Source organism: Sciurus carolinensis, chromosome 1 (genome assembly GCF_902686445.1).
Source record: "Sciurus carolinensis chromosome 1, mSciCar1.2, whole genome shotgun sequence".
NCBI lineage: Eukaryota > Metazoa > Chordata > Mammalia > Rodentia > Sciuridae > Sciurus > Sciurus carolinensis.
The window spans coordinates 20659293-20686220 of NC_062213.1; the positions used below are offsets into that span (position 1 = coordinate 20659293).

Genomic DNA, 26928 nt, shown 5'->3' on the forward strand with positions numbered 1-26928 from the left:
CATATGTGCAGCAACTGGTTCACTGATAGATCTCTGATGAGAATATATGATAGTACACTACTCTGAAAAACAGTTTGACAATTTCTTAAGACACTACACATGCAAATACCATAGATCTAATAATTACAACCTGAGATATTTATGTCCAAAAAGGAAAACCGATGTGTACACACACTCACACTCAAATGGCGCATCAACTTTCAAAGTACCTTTATTTGCAATAGTCAAAAGCTGGCATCGATCCAGATGTCCTTCAACAAATGAATGATTAAACATTCACACTACAGAATACTCCTCAATGATAAAAGGAACAAGGTATTAATACACACAACAACTTGGATGACTCTCCAGGGAATTATCCTGAGACAAAAAGCCAATCCCCAAAGATTACATATTGTATGATCCCACTTACTTAACATTATAAAAGTGAGAAAGTTTTAGAAATTAGGGACAGATTTGTGGTTGCCAAGGGTTAGGGATGAGCAGTGGGTCTGTGGAAAGAAGGGAGGTATGGTTATAAAAGAAGGAAGCAGAGCATCTTTATGTTGATGTCACTGCTGAGCATACTGGCTACAGATGTGTGTGCACAAGCATAAACATATGATCTAATCATCCAGAACTAAATACATGCACTCATGTACATGCACTCATGTACATGCATGCACACGCACACACACACACACACACACACACACACACACAAGAGAAGACAAGTGGAAGTGGGGAGTCTGACCAAGTCAGTGGGCTGCACCAATGTTGGTGTGATAGTTTGACATTGTCCTATAATTTTGCAATTTTGCAAAATACTACCAAAATACTTCTGGGTAAAAACATACCTAGGATATTTCTACATCATTATTTGCAGCTTCATGTGAACCTATAATTATCTCACCAAATAGTCCATTTTAAAACATAAATAATAAGCATTATCAATTATTAAAAAGTAACAAAATAGTAAGTCTAATAACCCTAAGTGCAGGAACAACTGATGGCGCCTGAGGATCTCTTGTACATTTTGGGTGAAAATGTAATGTGTTGTAAATTCTTTGGCGCATTTTTGGCATTTCCTTCTAAAGTTGAATATTCAACCAACCTTATCACCCAGAAATTCCACAGTTAAGTCTATAACAAGGGAAATTCTTTTGCACATACAATAGGAGGCAAGTAGATGGAGTTTAACAGTAGCACTGTTCACAGCAGCAGGAAGCTGGAAACAGCTCAAATACCATTAATTTGAGATAGCATCATTAATTATGGCATTGAATGGAATGTACTACGACAGCAAAATTAAATGAGGTATTTCACTGAAATGCAGCAAGGTGAAGGAACCTCAGCAACATATTGGCATTTGGGAAAAAGCAATATTTGGTGGGGGGAAAAAGTAGGTACAAGAACATTACATTTCAGTGCAATGGTAGACCTAGGTAAAAAGGAAAGCAAGGGACCAGGGAAGGCGGGATCCAAGGTGAACTGTTTGGATTAGGGGACCACAGATTTGGGGTGGTGCCAACACCATGTGGATAGATATGGGTGGTGGTCAACATCTGAGATCTCAGGGGAGAAAGGGTGGGGTGCTTATTATGCTACACACACACAAATACCCAAACTAACTAAAAGTGAAGTAACCCCATCTGGTATGCAGAAGATACTATCTAGGAAGATACTTTCATGTTTATGTCACACGATGCAAGCACCAAAAATCCTAAACGCAAACTATAACTCAACACATTGTATTTGAAATTGAGACTGGTGCCCTGTTTCCTAAGACCAGCATCTATTATGTCAGACTAGCATCTGTTACCTCAGCATCCTTAAAAACATGCTCTTTGAAAGGACTTCAGAAGTCAAAATCTATTATTGGTTTTGCATTCTGAAGTAAGTACACACTCACAAGGGAACTATGAAAACATTTTTTTCCAAATGTCCTAAATCCAGGTTATTAGTTCTAAGATACATCCTAATACAAGGAACCCTAGTGGCTATTTTCCACGGTAGCAAGCACAAATTCAATGCATAGGTCTTCAGGCTGGTTTAGTCGGGGTGAACCTGCCCATAGATGAGGTGCCACAATTGTCCTGTTAGCAGGTTTGCCTTTGCCAGAGGCATCCAGATGTCCAAATACTTGGGACAAAGAACTTTAAAGCTGCTAAGATCAATTTCTGTAATTACAAATCTCAAACACAATTCCAACTGCTGTAGTGAATATTTTGAGAAATATATTTAAACTCTTGTCTTATTAAAATTGGCCCAGATTCAAAACTGAAGAAAAATACTATCGGCTTTCACTGGCAAACACCTTATCCATCTCACTATTCATTTAGGAAAAGAGGCCAATCAAAAAGAAAACAGCAGGAGCGAGTCAGACATGGTGGTGCACGTCTGTAATCTCAGCGATTTGGGAGGCTGAGGCCCGAGGACTGCAAGTTGAAAGCCACCCTCAGCAACTTAGTGAGGCCCCAAGTAGCTCAGTGAAATTCTGTCTCTACAAAAAATATTTTTAAAGGGCTGGGATGTGGCCCAGTGGTTAAGTGCCCCTGGATTCCATCTCAAGGAAGGAAGGAAGGAAGGAAGGAAGGAAGGAAGGAAGGAAGGAAAGAAGGAAGGAAGGAGGGAAGGAAGGAAGGAAGAAGTAAGGAAGGAAGGAAGGAAGGAGGGAAGGAAGGAAAAGAGAAAGAAAGAAAAAGAGAGAGAGAAGGAGAGAGAGAGAGAGAGAAAGAAAGAGAGAGAGAGAAAGAAAGAAAGAAAGAAAGAAAGAAAGAAAGAAAGAAAGAAAGAAAAAGATTTAGACCTGTGATCCATTTCCTAAGCAACTTAGTGAGAACCTGTTTCAAAATAAATAGAAAGGGCTGGGGATGTAACTCAGTGGTAAAGTGCCCATGGGTTTAATCCTAGGAAGGAAGGGAGGAAGGGAGGGAGGAGGGGAGAGGAGGGAAGGAGAGGGGAAGAAGGAGTGAGCTTCTAATATAAAGCAGTGTCTCTGCAGAGCTTGCTCTGCCGTGTCTGCAGTAGATAAGTCCTGTCTGCAAACATCTCCAACGGTCTGTACAGAACTGGTTTTCCCGTCTAAAGGTATGCACTTGGAGATGAAATAGCCTGTGAACAGTGTCCTTTTACTGATAATTTCATAGTAATTTAATTGTGCTGTTAACATCATGAGCAACTAAATCCATGTCTGTTAACTTGAGATTGGACGACTTTCCTGGATGAAATTAATTTTATATACATGCTTACTATGTGCCAAGAGCCCTGTCCTAGGCAACAGGGCCAAGTTCTCTCCTATGGGTCGCTTAAATTCTCGATAAATTATCAGCTTCCACTGGCAAACACCTTACCCACTCACTATTCATTAAGGGAAAGAGGCCCGTCAAAAAGAAAACAGCAAGAACGAGCCAGACATGGTGGTATACACGCCTGTAATCCCAGCGACTTGGGAGGCCGAGGCAGGAGGATTGCGAGTTGAAAGCCAGCCTCAGCAACTTACCGAGGCCCTATATTAAGTGAGGACTATATTAAGACAGAAATTCAGATTTTTTAAGGGACCTCTAAAAATAAAATCTTACTATCTTGTAAAGAGTAACTGCATGTGAGGGCAGGGGTTGTTATTTTAATGAAAATGGTATAAAATTACCATATTAAAAGTCTTCCTTCTAAGTCATATTATTTCTTTTGTCTTCATGGAATTCAGATTAAAGATCGAGTTTGGGTTTATGTAGAAATGTTTCTAGTGTATTTATGGAGGAAAAAATATTCACCAATAGAAGTTAAGGAAAATACAAAAAAGGACTTATAGGAGTTACAGGACATTTTTCTGCCAGGCAAACTCCTAATCATCCTTCAAAACCCAGGTCACCCTTCACCAATTCCATGAATCTTTTCCCACAGTCCCCAGACAGGACTCTACCTACTCTTATTTACTTCCTCTGCATTTTTACACAGTTTGCAGTACTAGTTCCACTGGAATATTGCACTATGCTAATGTTTCTATCTCCCTGACTAGACCGGGAACACCTTAAGAAGTAAGGAATTTTATGCACTACCTCTTCAGACCCTTTGGGCTGCTCAGCTCTTGGTACATAGTGTATCAGCAAATGTGAACTAAATCTAATTATGTTCTTAAAAAAATTATCCTTTCACATAATTCATATGTTAAGCATTAGAGAAATGAACCGTGATGGTTCAATTCAATGTGGTCTCTCCTCCTACCCTGCTAGGCAACTACACCAAGAAAGTAGGCTACAGTTATTTAGAGATCAGGGAGGTTTTATCAGAGTTGTTATCTTCCTTGATACTTTCCCAATGCTAGCCGCTAAGCTGAATGAAAGGAGAATGAGTACTATTTTTACTCACACTGTCTTAATATGCAGTCAGGAAACCTCATAATGATTTCACCACAACTAGTCTAGGATTCATTTAGTGGTTTTGAATTATTTTTTTCTATGCCACTAGCAAAATATCTAGCAAGGCCATTCATTAACCAAGACATTTGAAGAAAAAAAATTGTGGTTATAGAACAATTTTTCACTTAAGTCTCCTGTGAGGTTGAAATCAAGTTTCCTAACCCAAAGAAAAAGAAAACCCCTAAGAATTTGGTGCACTAGAACTCTTGGAAGCTCACTGTTACCAAGCCATGATTGGCTCCAGCCATCTCACTGAAGACACATTTTTCAAAAAGAGTTAAGATCATTTTATATTTGTCAAGAGCCCAAATTGTTCTAAAAGAGTTTTCTGATACATTGACACATTCTGTTTCTCATAGCATTCTCCTAAGGAACTCATTTTTTGGAAAATGAAACTGAAGTTCAGAGAGGTCCAGTGATGGACTCACTAGCAGAGCTAGGACTGGGCACCAGGTCTTCCAAATGTTTGGTCCAATCTGCCCTTTCCAATGCACTGTGCTTTCTTTACCACAGTCGTCCTCACAGAAGGCAGCATGAATGGTCACTGTCATATGAAATAGCATTGGAAATTGCCTATCTAGAGGATATGGAGCCAGGGGTTCATTTCAGCTGTGCTTGGAGTTCAACTTCACCAAAATGAGCTTGGTGCTCATTTAACCCCATGTTGGTGGGGATGTACCTTTCCAAGCATCCCTGATCGATGACTTACCCTAATGTGAAACAACTCTCCCCAACATTCTATTCCTTTACCTGGTTCTATTTTTCTTCCTAGAAATGTACTATAAAACTTGGTGGTTCATTTCTTGTGTTGACTTGATTGGGCCATAGGTACCTACACGGTTTACCAAACATCATTCTAGATGTGTCTGTAAAGGTGTTTCTGGATGAGCAGCAAAGCAGAATGCCCTCTCTACTGTGGGTGGGACTCACCAACTCAACTCAACACTTCAACAGAGCAAAAAGGATAAGGGACAGGGTCAGAACTGTCTGCCTGGCTCCTGGAGACAGACACCAGTCTTTTCCTGCCTGCAGACCTCACCTGAAGCATCAGCTCTTCCTTGGTGTCAAGCATGCTGGCTTCTGAATGGGAACCTCTGGGCCTCCAGCTTCAGGTTTACACTGAAACTACACCATTGGCTCTCCAGGTTGCAGCTGAGGATTCCTCAGCTTCCGCCATCATGTGATCCAATTCTGTATCATCGATCTCTTTCTACCTACCTGTCTTTTCCATGTATGCCCAATATTAATCATATAATGAGGTGTTCTCTCACTTCATTTAGGAGGAAAGGCAAGGTAACCAGAGAGATTAAAATTGTGTCCACTGTCACACACTGAGCAAGTAGAAACGCCAAATCCAACTCCAGGACTGACTTGCAAAGCCTGAACTGTTTAGCTGTTGTGCTGTTCGGGTCCTATCACAAAAGAGAAGCCTTAGGAAGGGGAGAAGGGAGAAAAGAGGGAAGGAGAACGAAAAAGGGAGAAAAGAAAGAGGGAGGGAAAGATTGCCACGCCTTGGAATTAAAGACAGCATGAAACCAAATCCACGGCCATTTGTCCTATGTTCAACCTGGGATGAGTAACGCCAGGACAACTCACAGCAGCGTGAAGCTGGATCGCTGCCCTGCAGCAGGAAGAGTGTCCGGCCCTCACTCAGAGCCCCGCCTCTTCACAGTAACCGGCCATCCCATGAACACCCCATTCATCGCATTTCTTCTGTGCTCTAAACCGTAAGGATCTGGGGGAAGATGTGACAGCTGTCTTCAAATATCGAAAGGCTGTCACACAGAAGAGGGATTAGGAAGGTTCTGTGTGCCCACAAGGCATGATGCCCCAGGTGACAGGTTTCCTCTCAACTACGGATGTCTGCTTGGGGAAACACTGAGATGCTGTTCCTGAGAGCAGGTGCGGGACCTCCGTGATGGAAGGCTCAGATTCAAGCCCGCTCACCTGGCTCAGCGGCGGGGCTCTCAAAGGGGCTGCCAGTCCCCGTGTTGAAGATTCCTTCCTCCCTGCCCCACCTACCGAACTAAACCTGAACTATCCGTCGTGCTTTTGAACTCTTTCCTGAATTCAACTCCACTTGACTCATCCACGTTCATTTTTCTCTTTGTCCCAAGATAATTACCCTTGTTTTCCCAACAACATGCTCGCCTCTGAGCCGTGTGTCTCAATTTCCATCCTCCTCATCTCTTACCTGTCCTCTCCAAAATCTACCTGTGCAAGAAAACTGTAATAGATTTCACTTCTTGTGAATTATGTGGGCCTTCTTAAATACTTTTACAGAAAGTTCGCTTTAGAATTTTGTATCGTCACCTGGGTATTTCCTGGTTTTCTAAAGTTTGTATCAAGCCCAAAGAGACTACTTTGTCCAATCACCTCTATTTTAAAATGAAATTTGCTCCACTTTAGAAGTCCGCAGATGACATTCCCATTTATTTGCAGTCTGCATATTGTACTATATGATTTGAATGATTTGATTATATTTTTATTTTGGTTGTTGAAGGAGATTTTAGGTGCTTTTCTGCAAAAATCCAACAATTCAGTCATCCCTGTTACAACAAATTATTAACAAACAGATTCTACTATTTTGCAATTTCTGAAGCCAAAACACCTGCTCAGTTTGATGCAACCAACCCAAAGGTATAGAGACAAGATGTTCAATAAAAAGTCCTTCAACAAGAAGATAGTTACCAATTGACAAGCTCCAGGATTCCTGAGAGATAGATTATGCCAAAATCAACATAGTCATAAAATATCTGTTTTTTTTTTTTTAATGATGCTTTCAAAAATGAAGACATTTGATGGAGTCGGGAGTGTAGTTTAGTGGTAGAGCACTTTTCTAGATTGCATAAAACCCTGGTTTGATCCCCAGCACCATGGAGGAGGAGAGGAATTGAAAATTTGTTTCAGATAGAAAACTCCTGGGGGCTTCAGGATCACCTTAGGAACATTGCCTGGAAACAGTCCACCCCAGAAGAGGGCCAGGTTAGGTGACAGAAAAGCAAGAGGGGGAACTGAAACCCAAGTGAGACCCTAGATCCAACAAGGCTGCAAATGGAATCATGTGCTGCATAATGACAATCATTAATGATAATCAGTCAATAAGAGACCACAGGCGATGGTTCTCCCACAGGACTAGAGTGAAGCTGCAAAGTTCCTAATGACATCATAGCCATCATAATGTCACAGCCCAGCTCATTGTTTCACGTGTTTGCGGTGGTGCTGATGTGAACAAGCCTAGTGCACCCTGGGTCATATAAAAGCACATACAGTCACATGTACATACAGCACTTGACAATGGTTGGGTGACTGACCAGGCCACCCACTCAGTATAAGTGCACTCCCTATGGTGGGACAATGACCAAATTACCCAATGACACTTTTCCCAGACATAACTATTAAGCAAGACAGAACTATTCATGGACCTTTTTGTGCTTAAACTAGCTGGAATGTGTTTCAGCTGAAGCCAAAAGATTCCTGACTAAAATGTCAACTAGAATTGTTCAGTGAAGGCAGATCAGAAACATAAGGGAAACTAAGTCAAAAGAAGAAAAGAAACGAATCTCACACAGATTTTGGGAACTAAAAGGATTTCAGTTAGCTCTGTGAAGACACCTGTGCAAACAGGGTGAATTCCAAATTTTATATTTACATTTAGGTGACACATGAAATACGCTATGGGCTAGGAGTATTCCCACTGGAAGGAACTCCTGTCCTTTTTTATCTCTGCTGTCATGGTTTTATATAAGTCGATTGACATCACTTTTTAAAAACAGTGGTTTTACTGGGCATGGTGGTACTCACCTATAATCCCAGAGATTTGGAAAGCTGAGGCAGGAGGATCACCATTAAAAAAAAAAAAAAAAGTGGGGCTGGGGATATAGCTCAGTTGGTAGAGTGTTTGTCTAGCAAGCACAAGGCCCTGAGTTCAATCCCAAGCACTGCAAAAAAAAAAAGAAAGGGGCTGGGGATTTAGCTCAGTAGTTAGGTGCCCCTGGGTTCAATCCCTGGTACTGAAAATAAATAAACAAATGAAATAAAAAGAATGGTTTTATTTAATATCACAAGGTACTGAAGAACAGATCATTGCAGTTAGCTAAATCTCCATCAATTGAAAATGGGTTCAACAAGTCCTTTTCTTCCTACTTGATTACCTTTCCTCCTTCAAACTCTTTCTTTGTCTTTGGTGTCCTACCACCTCAACAACTTGATACTGAGTGAGATCATCTTTTAACATACACTCTTCTTTTGGTCCCTTTTAAAATCTATCACTATCCTTTGTTATAGTCTTTTATTCTTTCTTCTACGTTTTGAATAATTCTATTACTTATTAACAACATTGTTGTTTATTATACAATCTTTAGGTAATAGTTCTATAATTGAAACTCATGAAATCCCGAGACCACCCAGTATGTGCCTTCTGACTCTTACTCAGAGCATGATTTATTTCTGTGTTTTGAAATACTGGATTATGAATCTTCTTCACACATTTTATATCTGTGTAATCTTTAGAATTTGAGCTGAGCTCATGTGCCTGAAATCTGATTTTGTGTTTGCTTCTGCCAGGCATCCAAGGCTTTTAGCAGCTCTGAGCACTTTTTATATTAATTTCTTGAATGGGAGGATCCCAGAGCATGTGAGCAGTGTAATTCTAATGCTGAAACTGTGTGTGGCCAAGGTCTGTGGTGACACACTCTCAGGGACCTTTTCCCTAATGCCTGGTCCAGGCGCAAATGCAGGGTTTCCTCATATTCCCCTGGACTGATTAGCAACGCTGCTCTAGTCCACCCTAGTGTTGAGCAGGAAGGCTGCAGCAAGTGTCTAGATAACAATAACTATGATAACCGTGAGAATAGGAGAGGACAAGAAGAGGAAGAAGAAAAGGAAGAATGAGGAAGAGGAGGAGAAGAGGAGGAAGGGGGGAATCCCTACAGAGATACTCCATGAGCCAGGCATCCTTCGACACCTTTTAATGCATGAATCCCATCCCACAGCTTAACCCCAATGTCCCATTTATGAGCAGAATCAGTCCCTTGCCTCTGGCCCCAGAAGTGGAGTCAGGAACAAACTGGCATTAACTTATAAAACCCACCTATCCCCCTGTACTTTAGCTGATCTTCTGATCCTTGCCTAACTGAAATTTAAATCTCCATCAGCTGAACTCACAGCCCTGGGTTTGGCAGATCTGAGACCTAAGAAAACCTAACAGAAAAGGAAATAAAATTTTAAATCAGTCTCTGAACTATGAGTCAAGGACCATGAAGTGTTTACAGGAGATCAGTGATCCCAGTAAGTGAAAAATCCACCTTGAGGATAACCATGTGTCCTGGTTGCACTCAGCCATACGACTGTGCATACTACAAAACTGGCTCTTCACCAAGACAGGGCACGGGGTACCTGTGTTGAGCTGCCACTGGGCCATATTAAGCTCCATCAGGGTAGAATTTGGTGACAATGCTTGCCACATATCCCTAACCACTATTTCAGGACACAGGACTAGGAAAATGATCAAACCTTCACTATGCAGTCATTGTTAAATCAATGTGAAAGATTAGCTACGATGGCATTAACTCATGCAAAATGCACACTCTAAACCACAAATGCTTATGTGGCACTTACTATGTTCCAGGTACTTTACATATATTAATTCATTTGATCCTCATAAGTAACTCCAGGGAGTTCTCTAGTTTCAGGTAAAAAATAAAATAAAATAAAATAAAATAAAATGTGGGCATATAAAAAGTAGAATCCTTTGAAGGTATATAAATGAGAGTACATCCTATGCAGTTTTTACTGAAAACAACAAAAAGACATGCTGTCCTTGGAATAGCACTTAATCACTCAGTTTAGTGAAGAGTTCTATTCCACAATATCCAAAAGTTTTAAACATCCTAAGGAAAACAATCAGCAACCTTATTTTAAAAAGGGCAAGACAGAAAATATTTTAGTCTTTTCAGGCCATATGATCTCTGCCGGAACTTCTCGACTCTGATATTGTGGGAAAGCAGCCACAGACAATATGTAAAGGAATGAGCAGAGCTGTGTTCCAACAAATCTTCCTGAAAAAAAATAGAGGACTGGACTTGGCCCGTGGGGCCATGGTTTGCTGACTTCTGGAAAGAATAACAAGCTCATCTCAGACTTTTCCCCTAGAAAGTGAGAGCTCTAGGACCCACCCTTGTCTGTGCTAGAGAGAACTTAAGAGAGAGAAAATGAGAATCAGTGATCATAACTGAAAAGCAATTAAGAGAAAAGAGAAAGAAAGAAGGAAAGAAAGAAAGAAAATCCATGCTACTTCTATCTGTCTCATAATCTTTTTTAATCGGGCTCCGCGTTCTTATGCAAAACTCCAAAAATAACTAGAAAAAGCTGTTTGGACACAATGAAGGAATAGCCATCATGCAAATGTGCCAATATTATGCTCAAAGGCAAATTCCACTTTTGTTTGCAAGCTAGTTTTAGATTATTGAAGAAACATGTACAGCAGATTAAAAACAAGTAACTAACTGCACCGTAACTTCTGGGAAGGATCTTCGTTCTTTGCATTTAAACTAAAATTCTAAAATATGTTAACTATGCCTGATTATATCTGAGCCACTATCAAAGTAGTCTCTTGTACCAGAAAATTATAGATCGTGGGCAAACAATGAGCAGTGCAGTTAGAAGTGAATCGTGAGGCTAATTCAGCATGGAGGAAGACTTACGCTAAGTCCTGCTTGAAAGACCTGCATGGGGAGGGTCTCTTTGTCTCTAGTAGCCTCCATTAGTGCTCCCCCCTCAACTCCTTGTAAGCTCTAAGCTGGCCTGGATTGCCACTGTTTATAACTCACTTTTTAAGACAATTCTCACACAACCAGGCCCCTCAACATCCTCACTGTGCACCATACATCTCATGAGGGTCCTCAATATTCCTTCCCACAAACCTCCTGAAAGTTCTTGCTCTCACCCAGGTCCTCATCACTACAACAGAGACCTGGAAACTGCACCTGCCTAAAAGTGGACTCAGGAAAGACCCCTCCATGAACATGTCTTGGAGGAAGCTCATGCACTATGCATGGCTGTTCCTTCTCCAGGTGACCATGAGCATTTACTAGAACATAGGACAATTTTACCCTCACTTTTCTATTGTCTACTTTCTCATTTTTAATTCATATCTCTCAATCTTGAGTTTTGGAAGGGCAGAAGGAAGGTGAATTAGAGAAGAGAATAGAGAAGTTTGGCCAGTATAGGTCTATATAGCTACCGCTAATAAATTCTGGGGCCAAACTCTAAATCTATAGAAAAAAATCGGACTTCATCTCAAATGTTCACTAAGCACTACGTGCCAAAAATGCTACTCCAGACCTCAGCTGAGAACTTACATACACAATCTTACATGAAAACTATTAACAAATCTGTTTATACAAAAGGAAACACAGAAAAGATAAGTCCAAAATTAATGAGTTAGGGGTTGGAGTGCAGCACAGAGGTACAACACTTAGCATACTCAAGACCCTGGGTTCAATCCCCAACACTGTCAAAAATTAAATTAAAAATAAAAGAAAGAAATGAGTGTGGCTATTTAGAGTGAGTGAAGTTGGGAAGAAGAAAGAGGGGAGTAATACTTCCTTCTATTTCCTTTTTGTGAAAAATTTTTACTTTTGGAATCACAGCAATGTTTTGCATACCTACAAATTAACCTGACTCTATTAAATATAAAGAATAAAAACAGTGACGAGGGAAGAAAAGAACTAATCCAAGCTCTGTGTGAATCTAGATTCATATACCCCAGTCTAAAGGCAAAGACTGAACTCCAGTTTTAGATTTGTCAGTTTTGGAGTATGCATGAATTAGCCATTCTAAACCTAGTTCTATGAATGAGGATGTAAGGAGTTGCCTTCAGGAGACAGGAGCCATGTTTCTTGGTCTCTTGAAATTGGAGTTATAAATATGGAAGGAGAGTGGACTAGAATAAACCATGTGGTATGGGTTTAAAAGAGACATAAGATACAACAGATCTGAAGATAGATAATAGAAGCACTGAAAAATGTTGCATTGTTGGGAAACTAAAGATATGGATGAATTTTAAGCTAATCTTAGGTTTCGTATGCATGTTAACTTTTTAATTACAATAAGAAAATACAAAAGGCATGAATACCTTCCAAGGATTTAAAGAAAAAATAAAGTTGAATGAATTTAAGTAAAGCATAAAGGAGGGGGAAAAAGATAGGAATAATGTGGGATAATAGCACGAAATAAATGGTAAGCCCAAAATTATCAGTAACTTCAACCAAGCGAATTAAAGTTATCAAGTAAATACAGAGATCGTCAAATAGAATATTTAAATGCAACTAAATCTTCTTCACACAATTATTCACCTTGAATCTGAGAACACAAATAGAGTGATAGTTAAAGAACAGAAAATGGATGTATTTTTTGGGTACTAAACAAAATAAAGGTGTTATGCCTACATTAGTGTTAGACAAAATAGACTTTGAGGCAAACATTGAAGTACTAAGAACAAAAGAAATCTTTACAAAATAATAAAGATAAAAATTCACTAACTTATTGCATATTCATGTATCATTGTAAGTATTGAAAGTAAAATTGCAAGAGTTACACATGTAAATGGACAAAAATTAGTGATGGAGACTAAAACACATTTTTCTCAAGGACATGTGGAATGGTTTTCAAAATTGACAACATCTAAGTAATAAAATGTTTAACAATTGACCACATCTAAAATAATAAAATGTCTCAACAAATTTCAAAGAACGTTCCTATACATCATATTCTCTAACCACAATGCAATAAAATTAGACATCAATAACAAATAAATGTTTAAAATCTTCATATGTTGAGAAATTAATAACATATTTCAAGTAATTTGTGAATCAAAAAGACAATGTAATACAAATTAGAAAACAATAATTCTATATATCAAAATCTATGTGATACAGCTCAAGCAGATGTTATATATTTATACACTTAAAGCACATATAATAGAAAAGAAGAAAGACCAAAAATTGATGAGATAAGTATCCAATTCAGGATGTTAGGAAAGGAAATGATATTAAAGAATAAAGCAAGCCAGGCATGGTGGCACATGGCTGTAATCCCAGTTATGTGGGAGGCTGAGGTAGGATGATCACAAGTGCAAAGTTAGTCTCAGTAATTTTCATGACACTCAGCAACTTAGGGAGACCTTGTCTCAAAATAAAAAATAAAAAGGACTGGGAATGTACCTCAGTGGTAAAGCATCCCTGGGTTCAACCCCCAACACAAAGGAAGAAAAAGAAAGTAGATGCAAAAAGTTGTAAACTAGTGACACTCCAGGAGAAGATATTTGCAAATATATTGCAATATAACAGAAAAGGGTTTATATCCAAAATATTTAGAAAGCTTCCAAATAGTCATTTGTTCAAGTGCTTGGAATAATTTTATCTTGTAAAAACATTACAGAATGGAACTGAAAGGCCAAATTAAGTACATTCTATTTCATTACAGAAAATTAACAGTGCAAAATATTTAAAAGTGCCAATAAGAAAACAATGCCAGACATTGACAAGTGACAAAAAATAATAATACTAGATATATAACTTCTGGTGTTAACTAGAAAACATTTTAAAAGCTACCTCATCACAAATATTGTTTGCCACCACTCATTTAGAAAAGACAACACAAATCTGAATACATATAATAATAAATGTTGGCAAGGGTGTGGGGGTAAAAGTATACTCATACACTGTTGAATGCAAATTAATACGACCACTCTGGAAAGTAGTATGGAGATTCCTCAAAAACACTAGGAATGGAACCACCATATGACACAGTTACCCCACTCCTTGGTATGTATCCAAGAGATCTAAAATCAACCTACTATATGAATATAGTTACATCAATGTTTGTAGCAGCACAATTCACAATGGACAAATTATGGAACCAACCTAGGCGCTCTTCAAAAGATGAATGGGTAAAGAAAGTGTGGCACATACACACAATGGAGTATTAATCAGGCATAAAGAAGAATGAAATTATGACATTTGCTAGTAAATGGATGGAACTAGAGGACATCATGCTAAGTGAAAGAAGCCAAATCCGAAAGTCAAGGGTTGAATATTTTCTCTTATATGTGGAAGTTAGTTCAAAATAAGGGGGAAAAGAGGTGTGTGTGTGTGTGTGTGTGTGTGTGTGTGTGTGTAGGGAATTCCATGAAAATAGAAGGGAGTCAGTGGAGCAGAAGAAGGGGATTGAAGGAGAAGGAGGATGGAAAGAGTAAGGGAAGGATGCAACTGGTCAAACTATCCTATGTACATATATGAATACACCACAGTAAATTTCACCTTCATGTAGGTCTATAATGCACTAATTAAAAAAAAAACTGTAAATAAATAGAATACCAATGGAGTAGAGAAAGGGAACGGGGGGAGGGAGGAAGGGAGGGAAAGGGGCAGTAAAGGGAACAGAAAGGGAATAAATTATATCCCATGCATTTATGATTATGTCAGAATGAACCCCAGTGTTATGCAAAACTAAAATGCACTAAAAATTTTAATTAAAAAAAGATAATACAAAACAAAAATGAACAGGGAAAAAACACTAATGATTACTAAAATAAAAAAATGAATGCTCAGTTTTACTAGTAATCAGAGAAATGCAAATTAATTAGATATTTTTGGGGAAAAATTCAAAATATTGAGTATTTCAAATGTTAGAAATAAGCACTATCATATACTGTTGGTAGAAATACAAATTATTGAAAAAAATAAGATAATTTGGTACGCTCTAAATTTGGCAGTATACAATTTGAAAATCCTTTAGCCCTGCAGTACCAGGTAGCAATATGCTCACTGCAGTATGTTTATGATAGAATTAGAAAATACCTAAATGCCCATCCATAGGGGAATAAGCAGTACATTTTATAGTCTATTTCACAGAGACTATCTGTCCATTTTTTTTAAATGAGGTCGACTAGCTGGGTGATGTGGTGAATGCTTGTAATTCCCAGCAGCTCAGGAGGCTGAGGTAGGAGGATGAAGAGTTCAAAGTCAGTCTCAGCAAAAACAAGGTACTGAGCAACTCTGTGAGAACCTGTCTCTAAATAAAATATGAATAGGGCTGGGGATGTGGCTCAGTGATCAAGTGCCCCTGGGTTCAATCCCTGGTATCCACCCCCCACCAAAAAAAGAAATAGACTAAGAATAAAACCTAACGTATTCAAGGTGGGCATCATTCTATTTTATGCATATTGACATGATTTACCCTAAAGAACTCCATAAGGTGAGTCCTGTTCCCATTGTGCAGATGAGGAATTAGAGACAGAGCAATTTGGCTAACTAGTGTAAGATCACTCAAGCTAAAAAGTGGCCACAGCAGGCTTGTTGCATTCAGGAGGCAAATGGGAGCGGCCCGCAAAGCTTACCACTGCCTTGCCTGCCTCCTCTATGGAGGAACAGGGAAGGCGACTAAGGGAAACAGCAAGGTACAGAATAAGGAGCAGAATGTGAAGGTTGCGCAAGTATGAATATGAATTCATAGAGAGGTAATCGGAGGGTCACACACCCAAGTGTTGACTGTCATCAGGTAGGGGAAGGAAGAGGGGAATGAAAGGCTCCCAGGACAATTTTCATAGTAGATTATACACTTTTCTGCTGCCACTGACAACCATGCATGTGTGTAGAATCTGTATCAAAACAACCAACTCCCCAAAGGTACTAATCAAAAAAATAAAGTCCGACCTGGTGAAGATGGTTTAGTCCCATTTCCTTTGTCCACAACCTTGCCTCTGGGCTTTGTTGGATCCTTTCTTTTTTCTAAATCTTTAACTGGAAGAAAAGTAGAAATACAGATACATGTTAAGGTCTAAAAGAAAATATTCAATAAGTTTTTACTAAAACCCATGAAAACCCTTAAAGGATTAACAGAAATCAGCTCCATGGCACAAGCACATCCCCAAATATTAGAACTGTTGGGTTTTCTCAAGCTTGTCAGGAGAAGATGCAGAAAGCACTTCAGGAATTTGGGTAGAGTACCAACTACGGGCAGAGGTATCAAATAAATTTCACCCTTTGTACCTGCTGCAAAATTGGTCTGATGATTCCCATCTCATACACAAGGCAATAAGACACCAGGAGGTCAAAACATACCTCATAAAGCCAGTGGTTGCTGCCTAGGATTTATGCCCTATCTTCGTGTCCCTGGACTTGGCCTCTGAGCTTGACGCCTTTTCTAGAAAGATATTAGCCACGCATAGTTTCCTTTGAAACTGCTCTGTCTACAACAGGACATGAAGAACCTCATAACAGTTTCCTTTCAAACATCAAATTTAAAATGTTTCTCTATTAATAAATGGTAGTGTTTCTTGTCACATTAATAGGAAATAGAGACCAGAAATGACCTTGGGCCCTTTAATACCCTCATACCAACTTAATACTGTTAGCTTAACTTTCTACTGTATTCTCTGCTTAAAATCCACAGCAGCTTTCCTGCCATTGCTTGGAAGCTTAAACAGTTGGAGGCATTCAAGACCACCCCCAAATGGCAAGCTTTTGCACAAACACAAAGCCTGTGACTGTGCAGGAGCAAGCCAACAGCAAGATGCTCCGTTTAACTGCACATTCACCTCACGACATCGGCACACGTATGACCGGCAGGCTACATGGGGAAAACCATGGTTCCTGCCACCCTTCCTCACTGACTTCTCCAGGATGTAGTTCCATCGCTCCTGTCCTTCTCAGAACCTCACCTCTTTCTTTTCTCTGGCTCCCATGCCTTTGCTGTAAGGGTTTGAGACTTGTCATCCTCCAAAAACTTTTCACTTTTGACTCTATTATTCCTATCTTTGAAAACCTTCCTTGGCCTTCTGGTACCCAGAGATGAAATTCCAAGATTAAAAAAAAAAAATTTTAAATAAGAATACTTTGATCATGCTAGTCCAACTGACCTTACTTTTTTACATTCACTTTAGAGATCATATTTTGGCTTCTTTGTAAGCAGTGGCACTTTGGGGCACCCCTTTTGTTATGGTTTAGATAGGAGGTGTCCCCCAAAAGCTCATATATGAGACAATGCAAGAAAGCTCAGAGGTGAAATGACCCAATCCCTGTGTTAATCCACTGATAGGATTAAACAGGTGGTAACTGTAGGCACCTTGGGTGTGGCTGGAAAAGGTGGATCCCTGGGGGCGGGCCCTTGGGTTTATACTTTGTCCTTGTTGAGCAGAGTTCTCTCTCTGCTTCCTGGTGCCGTGTCCCCAGCTGCTTTTCTCCACTCACACTCCTCCACCACGATCTTCTGCCTCACCTCAGGTCCCACGGACCGAAGTCGGCCCTCTGTGGATTGAGACCTCTGAAACCATGAGCCGCCAGATAAACTTTTCCTCCTTTAAAATTGTTCTTGTCAGATCCTTCCGTCATAGCAGCAAAAAAGCTGATGAAACCAGCTTTTTCTTAAAAAGCTTTTTCTCAGCTTTTACAAAGGCGTTCATTATCCTGGCTTTCTCCTATTCCTCTAATCCCTCCTTCATATTCTCATTCTTTGGATCCTTTTTTACTTTATTCCTGAAAAATGATCATCTATAAAAGCTACCTTGCGTCTCTGTAGACTCCGCCTGTAATTTCAATATCCCACAACTTAATTTCTCATCCTCCCATGGATAATTTCCAAATCTAGATCTTCAACCCCAACCACACAGGGACTTTAGCCCCAGACTGTTTACATTTTCTAAAAGAATATATGTTGGCAACTTTGATATAAGAAAAATTGTGCTGACCCAGGCTAGAGGTAGAAATAGATCTGAGTAAGAATAATAATTCCAGAGGTGGAAGTTTGGAAAATTTTCACTGGAAAAGTGATATTTAAGTCAGACTTAAAAGATGGGCCGAATTTTGCAGGCAGAGATCAGCAAAAGATCATTCCAAAAAGGAAAAATGGTCGCTGAAAAGAAAGTTTGTCATGATAGACCACAACCCCAATTATGGATAAAAAATAAAAAATAAGTCACTTTGAAAGTCAGGCCACTGGGTCACCTAGAAGATGCAACAGATATTACACATTGAGCTGCTATCTTGTTCACATAAGGACACAATCAGCTAGAAAACTGTTGTGAACAAACAGTAACCACTATGTCTTACTATGTGCTGAAGTTAATCTGCACATTACATACATGTCATCATTCCCATTTGCAGATGAGGAAACCGAGGCTGTAAGTGATTGTTATGTGTGGCAGGTTTGGACTCCTAATATATAGCAGTTGGACATGCCCTTCTTTTTTTAAAATCCAATATTTCTTAGACTTCCCTATATATCAAAAAGAAGATAGTTCATAAAGAATCCAAAACCCTGCTTTAACTGTAAACCTATACCCATAAAGTTTTGTCTTGACCACAATTTTCCTGGATCCAGCTATGTTTTCAAGCCATGGAGACCAGACTTCAGCTCCATCTTGCAGGGAGCAAGAGTATAACTGACATGCAACATTAAAAAGGAAGACATGCCAAAAAAAAGTTAACTGCATTTCTTTCTAGAAACTGTTTTTTAAGTCAAACTAATCCCTCTATCTTGCCAGTAAAAATAACATAGCAAAAAAAAAAGTTTGCATAAAATTTTTCTAGCTGACCAATTAGATCTTTGCTACGATTATTCCACAGAGCTAATCAAGCTGTAAACAAATGAATTTCTTTTTAAGTGCTTTGAATAAGTAGCTACTGAGAAAGTTTTTTAAGAACCTTTGTTTCTTCTGCTGCTCAGTTGGTGGAATATTTGAAATATTCAGTTGCAAAACCTTTAGACTCAAGGAAAATGAACCGTTTCACCTTTTACTGCTTCTCATAGACTTTAAATTATTTCAATCACTTATGTAGAGATATAAGATGCCAAAAACTGAAGTGCAATGCCAATAAAAGGAGACAGAGGCTGATTTATATTTAAAATAATATCAAAACCTTTTCCAGAGCTTGTGGACAATAAAAGTCTCAAAAGAATATAATATTTATAACATCCATGTCCTGCTGACAGGTAGACATATCAAATGTCTTTGTTCACGTTTCAAGAAGTAGCAGGTTAACAAAGTTTTGTTTGATTTTATTTTAATTTTTTTAAAGTCACAAAATGGTCACACAGAACATAACTCAGGGAAGGAAGAAAATAGGAAATATGTAGGAAACCCAGACAGAACATTGCTATACAGAGTTCCAGATTCTGTGGCCTCCCAAATGTGTGGATTAATCTTATAGCAAAATTGAAAAAAACTTCTGTTTAATATAAGTAAAACCTATTTTAAATAATACCTATTATTTGCTTCAAAGCAATAAGTAAGGGGGTGTGGCAGTATATATGAAATAGGACTGGCTGTGAGTGGCTAATTGTTAAAGCTGGATGATGGAAACTTAAGGGTTTGTTATACCACTTGGTTGATTTGGGTTATTATGTTTTAAATTGCCCATTAGTGATAAAGTAACAGAAAGTCAACCCGGACAGGTTTCTTCTGTTTGTACTCACAATAAAAAATTTTTGCATTTCACATTTGAAAGATCAGTTCTGGGAAGAGGACCTGTCTGGTAACTAGAATGTACAGTCCATAGAAGCAAGGATTCATTATGTGTCCAGTACTAACATGCCTGATACATGGTAGACATGTAGTACATATCTTTAATTTATAAAAAGGAATGAATAAATGAATGAATGCCTCCTGAGAGTCAGAACAATCAGGACCTGTGTGGACTAATTTTAAACTCAATATTAGGAAAAGCTTTCTAATAGAACTGTACAGACCTGGACTGGGCTACTTCAGAGCTTTCTCCCCCAATGACAACATCCCCTGCACACTCTATGTTTGCTGGATGATACTACAGAGGAGATATAGACATCGTTGTGTGGTTTTTCAGTATTTATTGAACACCTATTATGCCATGCATATGATATGCAGTTGCAATATAATGAAAAATAGAAGGAATCAAACCTCTGACTTTTCAAACCATACAGGCTTGTTTGTCAGGGACACAGAAAAATAAAAAGGCCATTGCAATGTGGTGTCATTTCAACCAGAAGGGAAGCTCTGGATACCAAGAAAGTATATAGGAGAGATGTCTAAGTAAGTCTCAGAAAACAATGTCAGGAAGGGCATTTGGAAACTAAAACTTGAAGAATAGGTAGGAATTCAACAAAATAAAAAAATGGAAGGGAAAGGATAGGAGGAATTCATGTAAGTTTGAATTGAAGGTCTTTTAAGATCTCTGAAAATCTGTTTATAAAAACCCTACATTTTTAATCACTCAGAAGATATATCACAGACTCAAATCCAATGCTGGAACAGAGCCCCATGGTGCTTCTTTAAGACCTATAAATACATACTTCTGAATTGGCCTTGAGCTGGTTTGCTTTCTTTGTCTTTATGGTATGCAATAAGTTGAACTGTATAATTCTGCTCTGGCATAAGACCTTGAATAATTGCTTTAGTTGCGGTGTTCTGGAGATTCAATTGATTGGTTTTTCCTCCTATAATAAAACAGAAAGATAAACAGTTCTACATAAGGTTAGCTATGTGCATTCTGAAATAATAAAACAAGATTTTAAAAGGTTAAGATACTTTTAAAATTCATTTTCACTGTTCACATTTAGAGTGTATAGCATAATGTTTTGATGTACATTGAAAAGTAAAGGCATTTAAAAAGTACATATCATAAATAGTACGTGTATATAGCACTTAATTGTAATGAAACTTTCTCATTTTCAGCTGTATTCTTTTTTACTAGGAAACTTGGACAATTGACTAAATTAGATAAAGGCACATTAATAAAAATCTTCCATCATAACATACAATTATTTGTATTCTCTAGGGAGAGTCATGATACAAAGGCAGGAGACATCAGGCCCTCAACAGCAGATATACTCTTCAAGAAAAAGAGTTCCACTTAAAAGTGAAGAGGGATCTATGAGCAAGCTGAACATAATTATCCACACTGGAATTTTTCCTATGGCCTCTCTAAGGAATTCAAAGCATCCTCAAAACATGAACAATTTAATTATCTTAAATCTAGCCACCACTGGCTCAGGATGCTGAAGAAACCCTACATTGCCTGACCACTTAAAAGTTTCTGGTATGGATTACTGCATCTGAGAAAAGGGAAATTAATTTAAAACTGTTCCTCTACTGGTAACAGCAAGAGGGTTCTGAAAATAGTCTAATTAATCAAAAGTAATATAGATTATAATATATTTTAATCATATTCTAATAAAATTAATGTCATTAAGTTTGAAAAATTATTTGCTGTTATTATTCATGCTGCTTGCTACTAGAATGGAAAGCTGGGTCTTTCTCTTGCCAAAGCCCATCTCTTTAAATGCATTTGCATCCAAGATGTTAAATCTGGTTCACAAACTTCTATCACTTAAAATTCTTCTATTATAAAATGCACCAAAAATAAATTTTCATAAGCTTTGAGAAAAACAAAAAGTTCCTTGGAAAACCCTGTATATTACAGTCGTCTGTTAAGAGGTACATAGTATATTATTTTAATAAAGGCTTTGAGGATCTTTCAATTAAAAAGCTTTAAACTCTGTCTAAATTGGCATTTCCTATTTATTTGATCATTAAACTATTTGGTTGCATAAGGGTTATTAGCATCCTGCAGAATACCATGGAATATTCTTTGAGAAAGACTGGCATAAACAATACTTGGACTATGTCTCTTAGTGCTTACAGCATTGTGTATCTAGATTTATTTATTGCAGTTTTATTTATTATGTCTAATTGAGTAGATACCAGTATCAAGACTGTTTGATTGGCTTGAGGCACTGCAATAAGAACTTTTGCAAAGTAAACCCAACATTCATCAAGAAATAATTTGCTTTCACTCCAATTTTTATTTTTATTTTTATTTCACCATGGGTGTTTAAGCAAGAGCTGGGCACAAACATTTTTGGGTGCACAGTTTCAGAGGGGTGCACAGTGCACAGTTGAAGGTTCAGGCTGTGGTTTGGCTCAGAAGCCACCCAAGTCACTTCTAAGACTATATGGTTCCTCATTACATTCCAAAATCTGACATAGGGAATTCTCAAAAGTGCCATAAATTAGTATCTTCTATATTGACTTTTGGATGGAATCATAATGATGTTCAAGAATCTCTTAAATTTTAAACTTTCCATGTTATCTTATTTTTTTAAAACCAACTATTTCTAAAAGTCAAAAAAATTCAAAAATGAGGCATATTCCAAAATGCAGTGTCTGACCCAGCCTTGAGAATCCAGTGAACCACTTTTCTAGGCCAACACAGGAAAAGTTTGCGTCTGCTGTCATCCAACTGGAAGTCATTCTAATGAACCTATGAGAGGTATTTCTTAATTTTAAAAAATTGTTCTTTTTAGTGACCACGCCAGAAGCCAGGTGTTTCAGTGGTTAGTTTTGTTTCTCCTATTTAATACATATAGGAATTGCCTGAGGACTCTTAAAATTCAGATGCTGATTCAAGAGTTTGGAGTTGGGACCTAATCTTTTGCATTTCTTTTTTTTTTTTTTTTTCTCATTTCCAGTTGATCATTTTTATTTTTTAAAAGTGTCAGTTGCTTTTAGAGGATTCCAGGAAACCAACAAATCGTTTTGAAAAGTGGTAAGTAAAGGAAAGATTTAAGCGTTTGTTTTACCATTTATATATGAACCTTAGAGTAATCAAATAATTGATGAAATCAAGATTCTCTTTATACAATTACTCCAGCCAAAACATAAAGAAGAAATGATAGAAATTAAATTTCACTGCCCTAAAGAATTTGGGGCATTAGACAATTATGATTAATGGCTGATAATACCACAAAACCGACATCATTGTAAACCTCCTGATCAAAGTGCACAATATCATCTCTAATCTTGCCAAAAAATTCTTTTGCATTTCTAACAAGCTCCCATGCCAGTACTGCGCGTCCCCAAATCTACCTTCTTCAATTGCAAGCTCATGAAGCCTCCACTAGAAGGGCACTAACATTGCCTGGCGTTCTGCAGACAAAACGGAGGCGCTGAGAGATTAAATACCTGTCCTGAATCACACTACTTTAAAATGACAGAAACAGGGTTTGAACTAAAAAGTCCAGTTGTTGATTCCTTCTTCATCTCCAGGACACCCATGCAAATCCCCCACATACCCTCTCTTCAGTTTATTTATTTATTTGTTTATTTTTGTGGTGCTGGGGATTTGAACCCAGGGCCTTGTGCTTGCAAGGCAAGCACTCTACCAATTGAGCTATATCCCCAACCCTCTCTCTTCAGTTTATTATATTTGTATAACAGAAGTATAAAATGAGAAAGAAAAATTCAACTGAAATTTATTTGAAACTTTTTACCTATTACTTATATTCATGATCGATAAATTTGTTCAATTTAGATTTTTCCTGCTTTATCACTTACTTTTACAATGTCTACTTAGCCTTTACAGTTATAAGGTGTAATTTCTGAATAATATTCTATCAAGTTAATTGATTATAATGCATTTAAATAGTCCTGACAACCAGGCGCATTGTACTTTTGAAACATCACTGGACCAAAAGTATTTATTTTATGTTTGAACAGAGACTCTTCCATGGTCTGGAAATTTGACCTGAAGAGAATTACAGAGAGTTCAAGATCACTTTTTTATACTTTGGAGAACATAACTTCTTTGATTAGAGGGTAAGATTTCCAGCGCAAAAGATTAAATAAAACAAACAGCTTTCAAATGACCCTAAAGCAACACTTGGTACTCCACACTTCTAACTTCCTATGCAAAAGAAGGTACTAATGCTCGATTGTTTTTACCTGAAGTTGGAGTCACAAGTAGTTTGTATCCACCAAATTTCCCTCTTGGAGCCTTCCATGAAATCTGTATACTGTCCTGAGATAATACATTATACCTTAACCGTGTGGGCGGAGCCACTGAAAAGGAAGAACAAAATGGTTTAAACATGGAAACACTCACACTTCATTTGTTAAACTGAAAAAAGTCAAAGTAACTATCAAAGTACACATGCTTCATCAGCCTCAAAATATGCTCTTTCTACAACCCTATTAATGAACTGATTGCTTTGTAAAATAAGGCAAATGGAAGGGCATTTGTTTTTTACTCAACAGACACCCATTTGTCAACTATGATTGACCTTATGACAAAGAACTAAGGTTTGGTGTTAGACTTTAATTCTCTACCCTAGTTTAATCATTGAAGCCAATTTTGTAAAATGCCTCTATTATGTTATAAGGATGAATTTTCGTACTTGGAACCTGTGAGCATTTATAGTCTTCTCTACTGGGACCACTATATGCATACCTCTTGGTTTCTCCCTATGGTAATACAATATTTTTGATGATATGATATTTGAGAAGGATATCAGAACATATTATGGTAATAAGATATTCACTTAAAACATGAGAAAGAGATCTTAAAGGCATTCAGGATCAAATAAAAGGTATTTGTTTTGTAAACTTGGATCAACTCTTCAAGCATAGCTGGCTTACACCTGTCAAATTCGTAGGACATAGGTCATGATTCATCCCAGAATATTTAATAATCAGATCATAAACCTGTGTAGCTCTGTTCACTTTTTGGGTAAGTCATTCAAACTTCAAAACACATTTTTAGCACCCTCCACAAATGTTCCAGAATTTCAAAAGAAGCATTTTAGTAAGAGGGTTTTTATTATACAATATCTAAAATATCTAGTTTTTTTTAAAAAAGAAAAGTTAATAAATAACAGGAAAGTCAGCATTCATTACCCACTTTTATGCCCAGCTTTTTTTCTTACTTTAGGAAACAGAGTATAGCAAGCATTATATAAAGTATGTATGTGGCATAATACGGGGCTTATACATTAATGTGATTCCTGGTTCCATCACTTATTACCTAAATAATATTAAGAAAGTTATCATATTTTTCCATAGCATCAGCTTCCTAGTTTTAGAAAAGGTGACAGCAATACTATCTGCAAAGGTAAGATAACTTTACACAGGCTAATGGGTATAATGCACTCTAATAGGTGGGCAATAAATATCTGTTCCCCTTCCCCCTTACTTCATCTAACTTTGAGCTCAAAAATCCTCAAACATTCTTTGAGTTTATTTAAACCCTCACAAAAATATATTGCTATCCTAATTCTGTGGATAAAAGAACCAAGGGGTACCCAGGAGACTTGCTCAAGTCATATACTAGTGAAGGACAATTATTGACCCCAGATGAAGCACATACCCTATTTGATTGGAAGAAGATTCATGCTAAGTTACCCTTCATTGAGCTGATGCATGAAGAATTAACTACTCTACAAACTATTCACTAACTAATGTCAGTAAGCACTGAAAGACACAATTGTAAGAGTAGTATTCATTTTATAGTTGTTCCTTACTACCCATAAGTAAAGAATGCTAGTCATGTGGAACAAACACATTAGCTTTCCATTCTCAGTTTGATAATGAATGGAAGAAAGAATTTACCTTGCATTGGTTAATGGGAAAGTAGGAACTTTTTATTGGTTCTTTTTAGTTTTATGTGATAGTAGGATACATTTTGACATAATTATACAAACATGGAATATATCTTGTTCTAATTCACATTCCAGTACCCCTCCTTCCCTCTCCCACCCCCTGCTCCTTTCCTTCTTATGGCCAGAAAGTATGAATTTATCATAATAACAACTATTTTCAAATGGAAGTGGTAAGTGGCTAAATCTAACATTAGAATGAATGGAAAAACTGTTACTATCTTGCTCAATCTTCAACTTGAAAAGAAAACCTATGGATAGATAGGTTCTTAATACTTGTGAGAGAAAATTAAAAATAAGAATTAAAAAAATTAAATACTGGATCCAAGTTTCTGGGACATATCATTGGCCAAGTTTTACATTGAATGTGCAGTTGAAAGAAAAACAGCATGCCTGAGAACCATTATGTGGAAAAGCACATCAGATGGGGCTTCAATCTAGGTGGTTCCAAGAGGGTCAACTGATTCTACCAGTACCCAGGTACACTGAGAACTCCCAGAGAGCAGAGGAATTCAAATCTGTAGAGCTGTTCCCATGTAGGCTACTATTTTAACTCTACTATTCTTTCTGAGTTAATAGCCATCAACATCTAAACCCAAACCAAAAAATAATGAGGACATCATAGACCATGCTCAGATAATGCAGATACTGCTCTAGAAATCAGAAGAACCTTGGCTTCCATGGAATTGCTCAAGGAAACAAAGTCTGGGGCAAATGCAAAAACCAGATCCAACAATAGTCAACATGTTCTTAATTTACAAATGATTCATATGACTCTAGATGCATCTAGAGTCATAGCAAAAAGCAACACCACTGTGACCTCTTATCAACATAGCACATTTAATGTCTATAAGAACATAGATACTCTCATAATCGCTAAAAGAAAATTGCAGTTAGACACAAAGTTCACAGTCCCTTTAAGTTTTCACATTTGGGGGAAAAAAACATTGAAAGGAAGAAATGCTAGTTAAGAAAGAAAGAGGCATGAGGTCACAGTTGTGGATTTCAAAGTTAGCCTTTTTCCCCTTCTGGAAGGCACTAGGACCTGAGCCAAAAGCAAGGG

General features: G+C 37.8%; 1 protein-coding gene across 4 annotated transcripts in view; it reads right to left on the reverse strand.

The window, feature by feature from the left end:
- The window catches only part of Col14a1 (collagen type XIV alpha 1 chain), a 213879-nt gene that overhangs the window by 156851 nt on the left and 30100 nt on the right, over positions 1-26928 (reverse strand). For all 4 annotated transcript variants that reach the window (XM_047519065.1, XM_047519058.1, XM_047519081.1 and 1 more), the window contains exons 3-5: positions 24157-24273; positions 20727-20870; positions 16115-16201 (exon numbers count right to left, since the gene is read on the reverse strand). In XM_047519065.1, coding sequence (XP_047375021.1) covers positions 16115-16201; positions 20727-20870; positions 24157-24273 — 348 coding nt within the window. The remainder of the gene's footprint in view (positions 1-16114; positions 16202-20726; positions 20871-24156; positions 24274-26928) is intronic.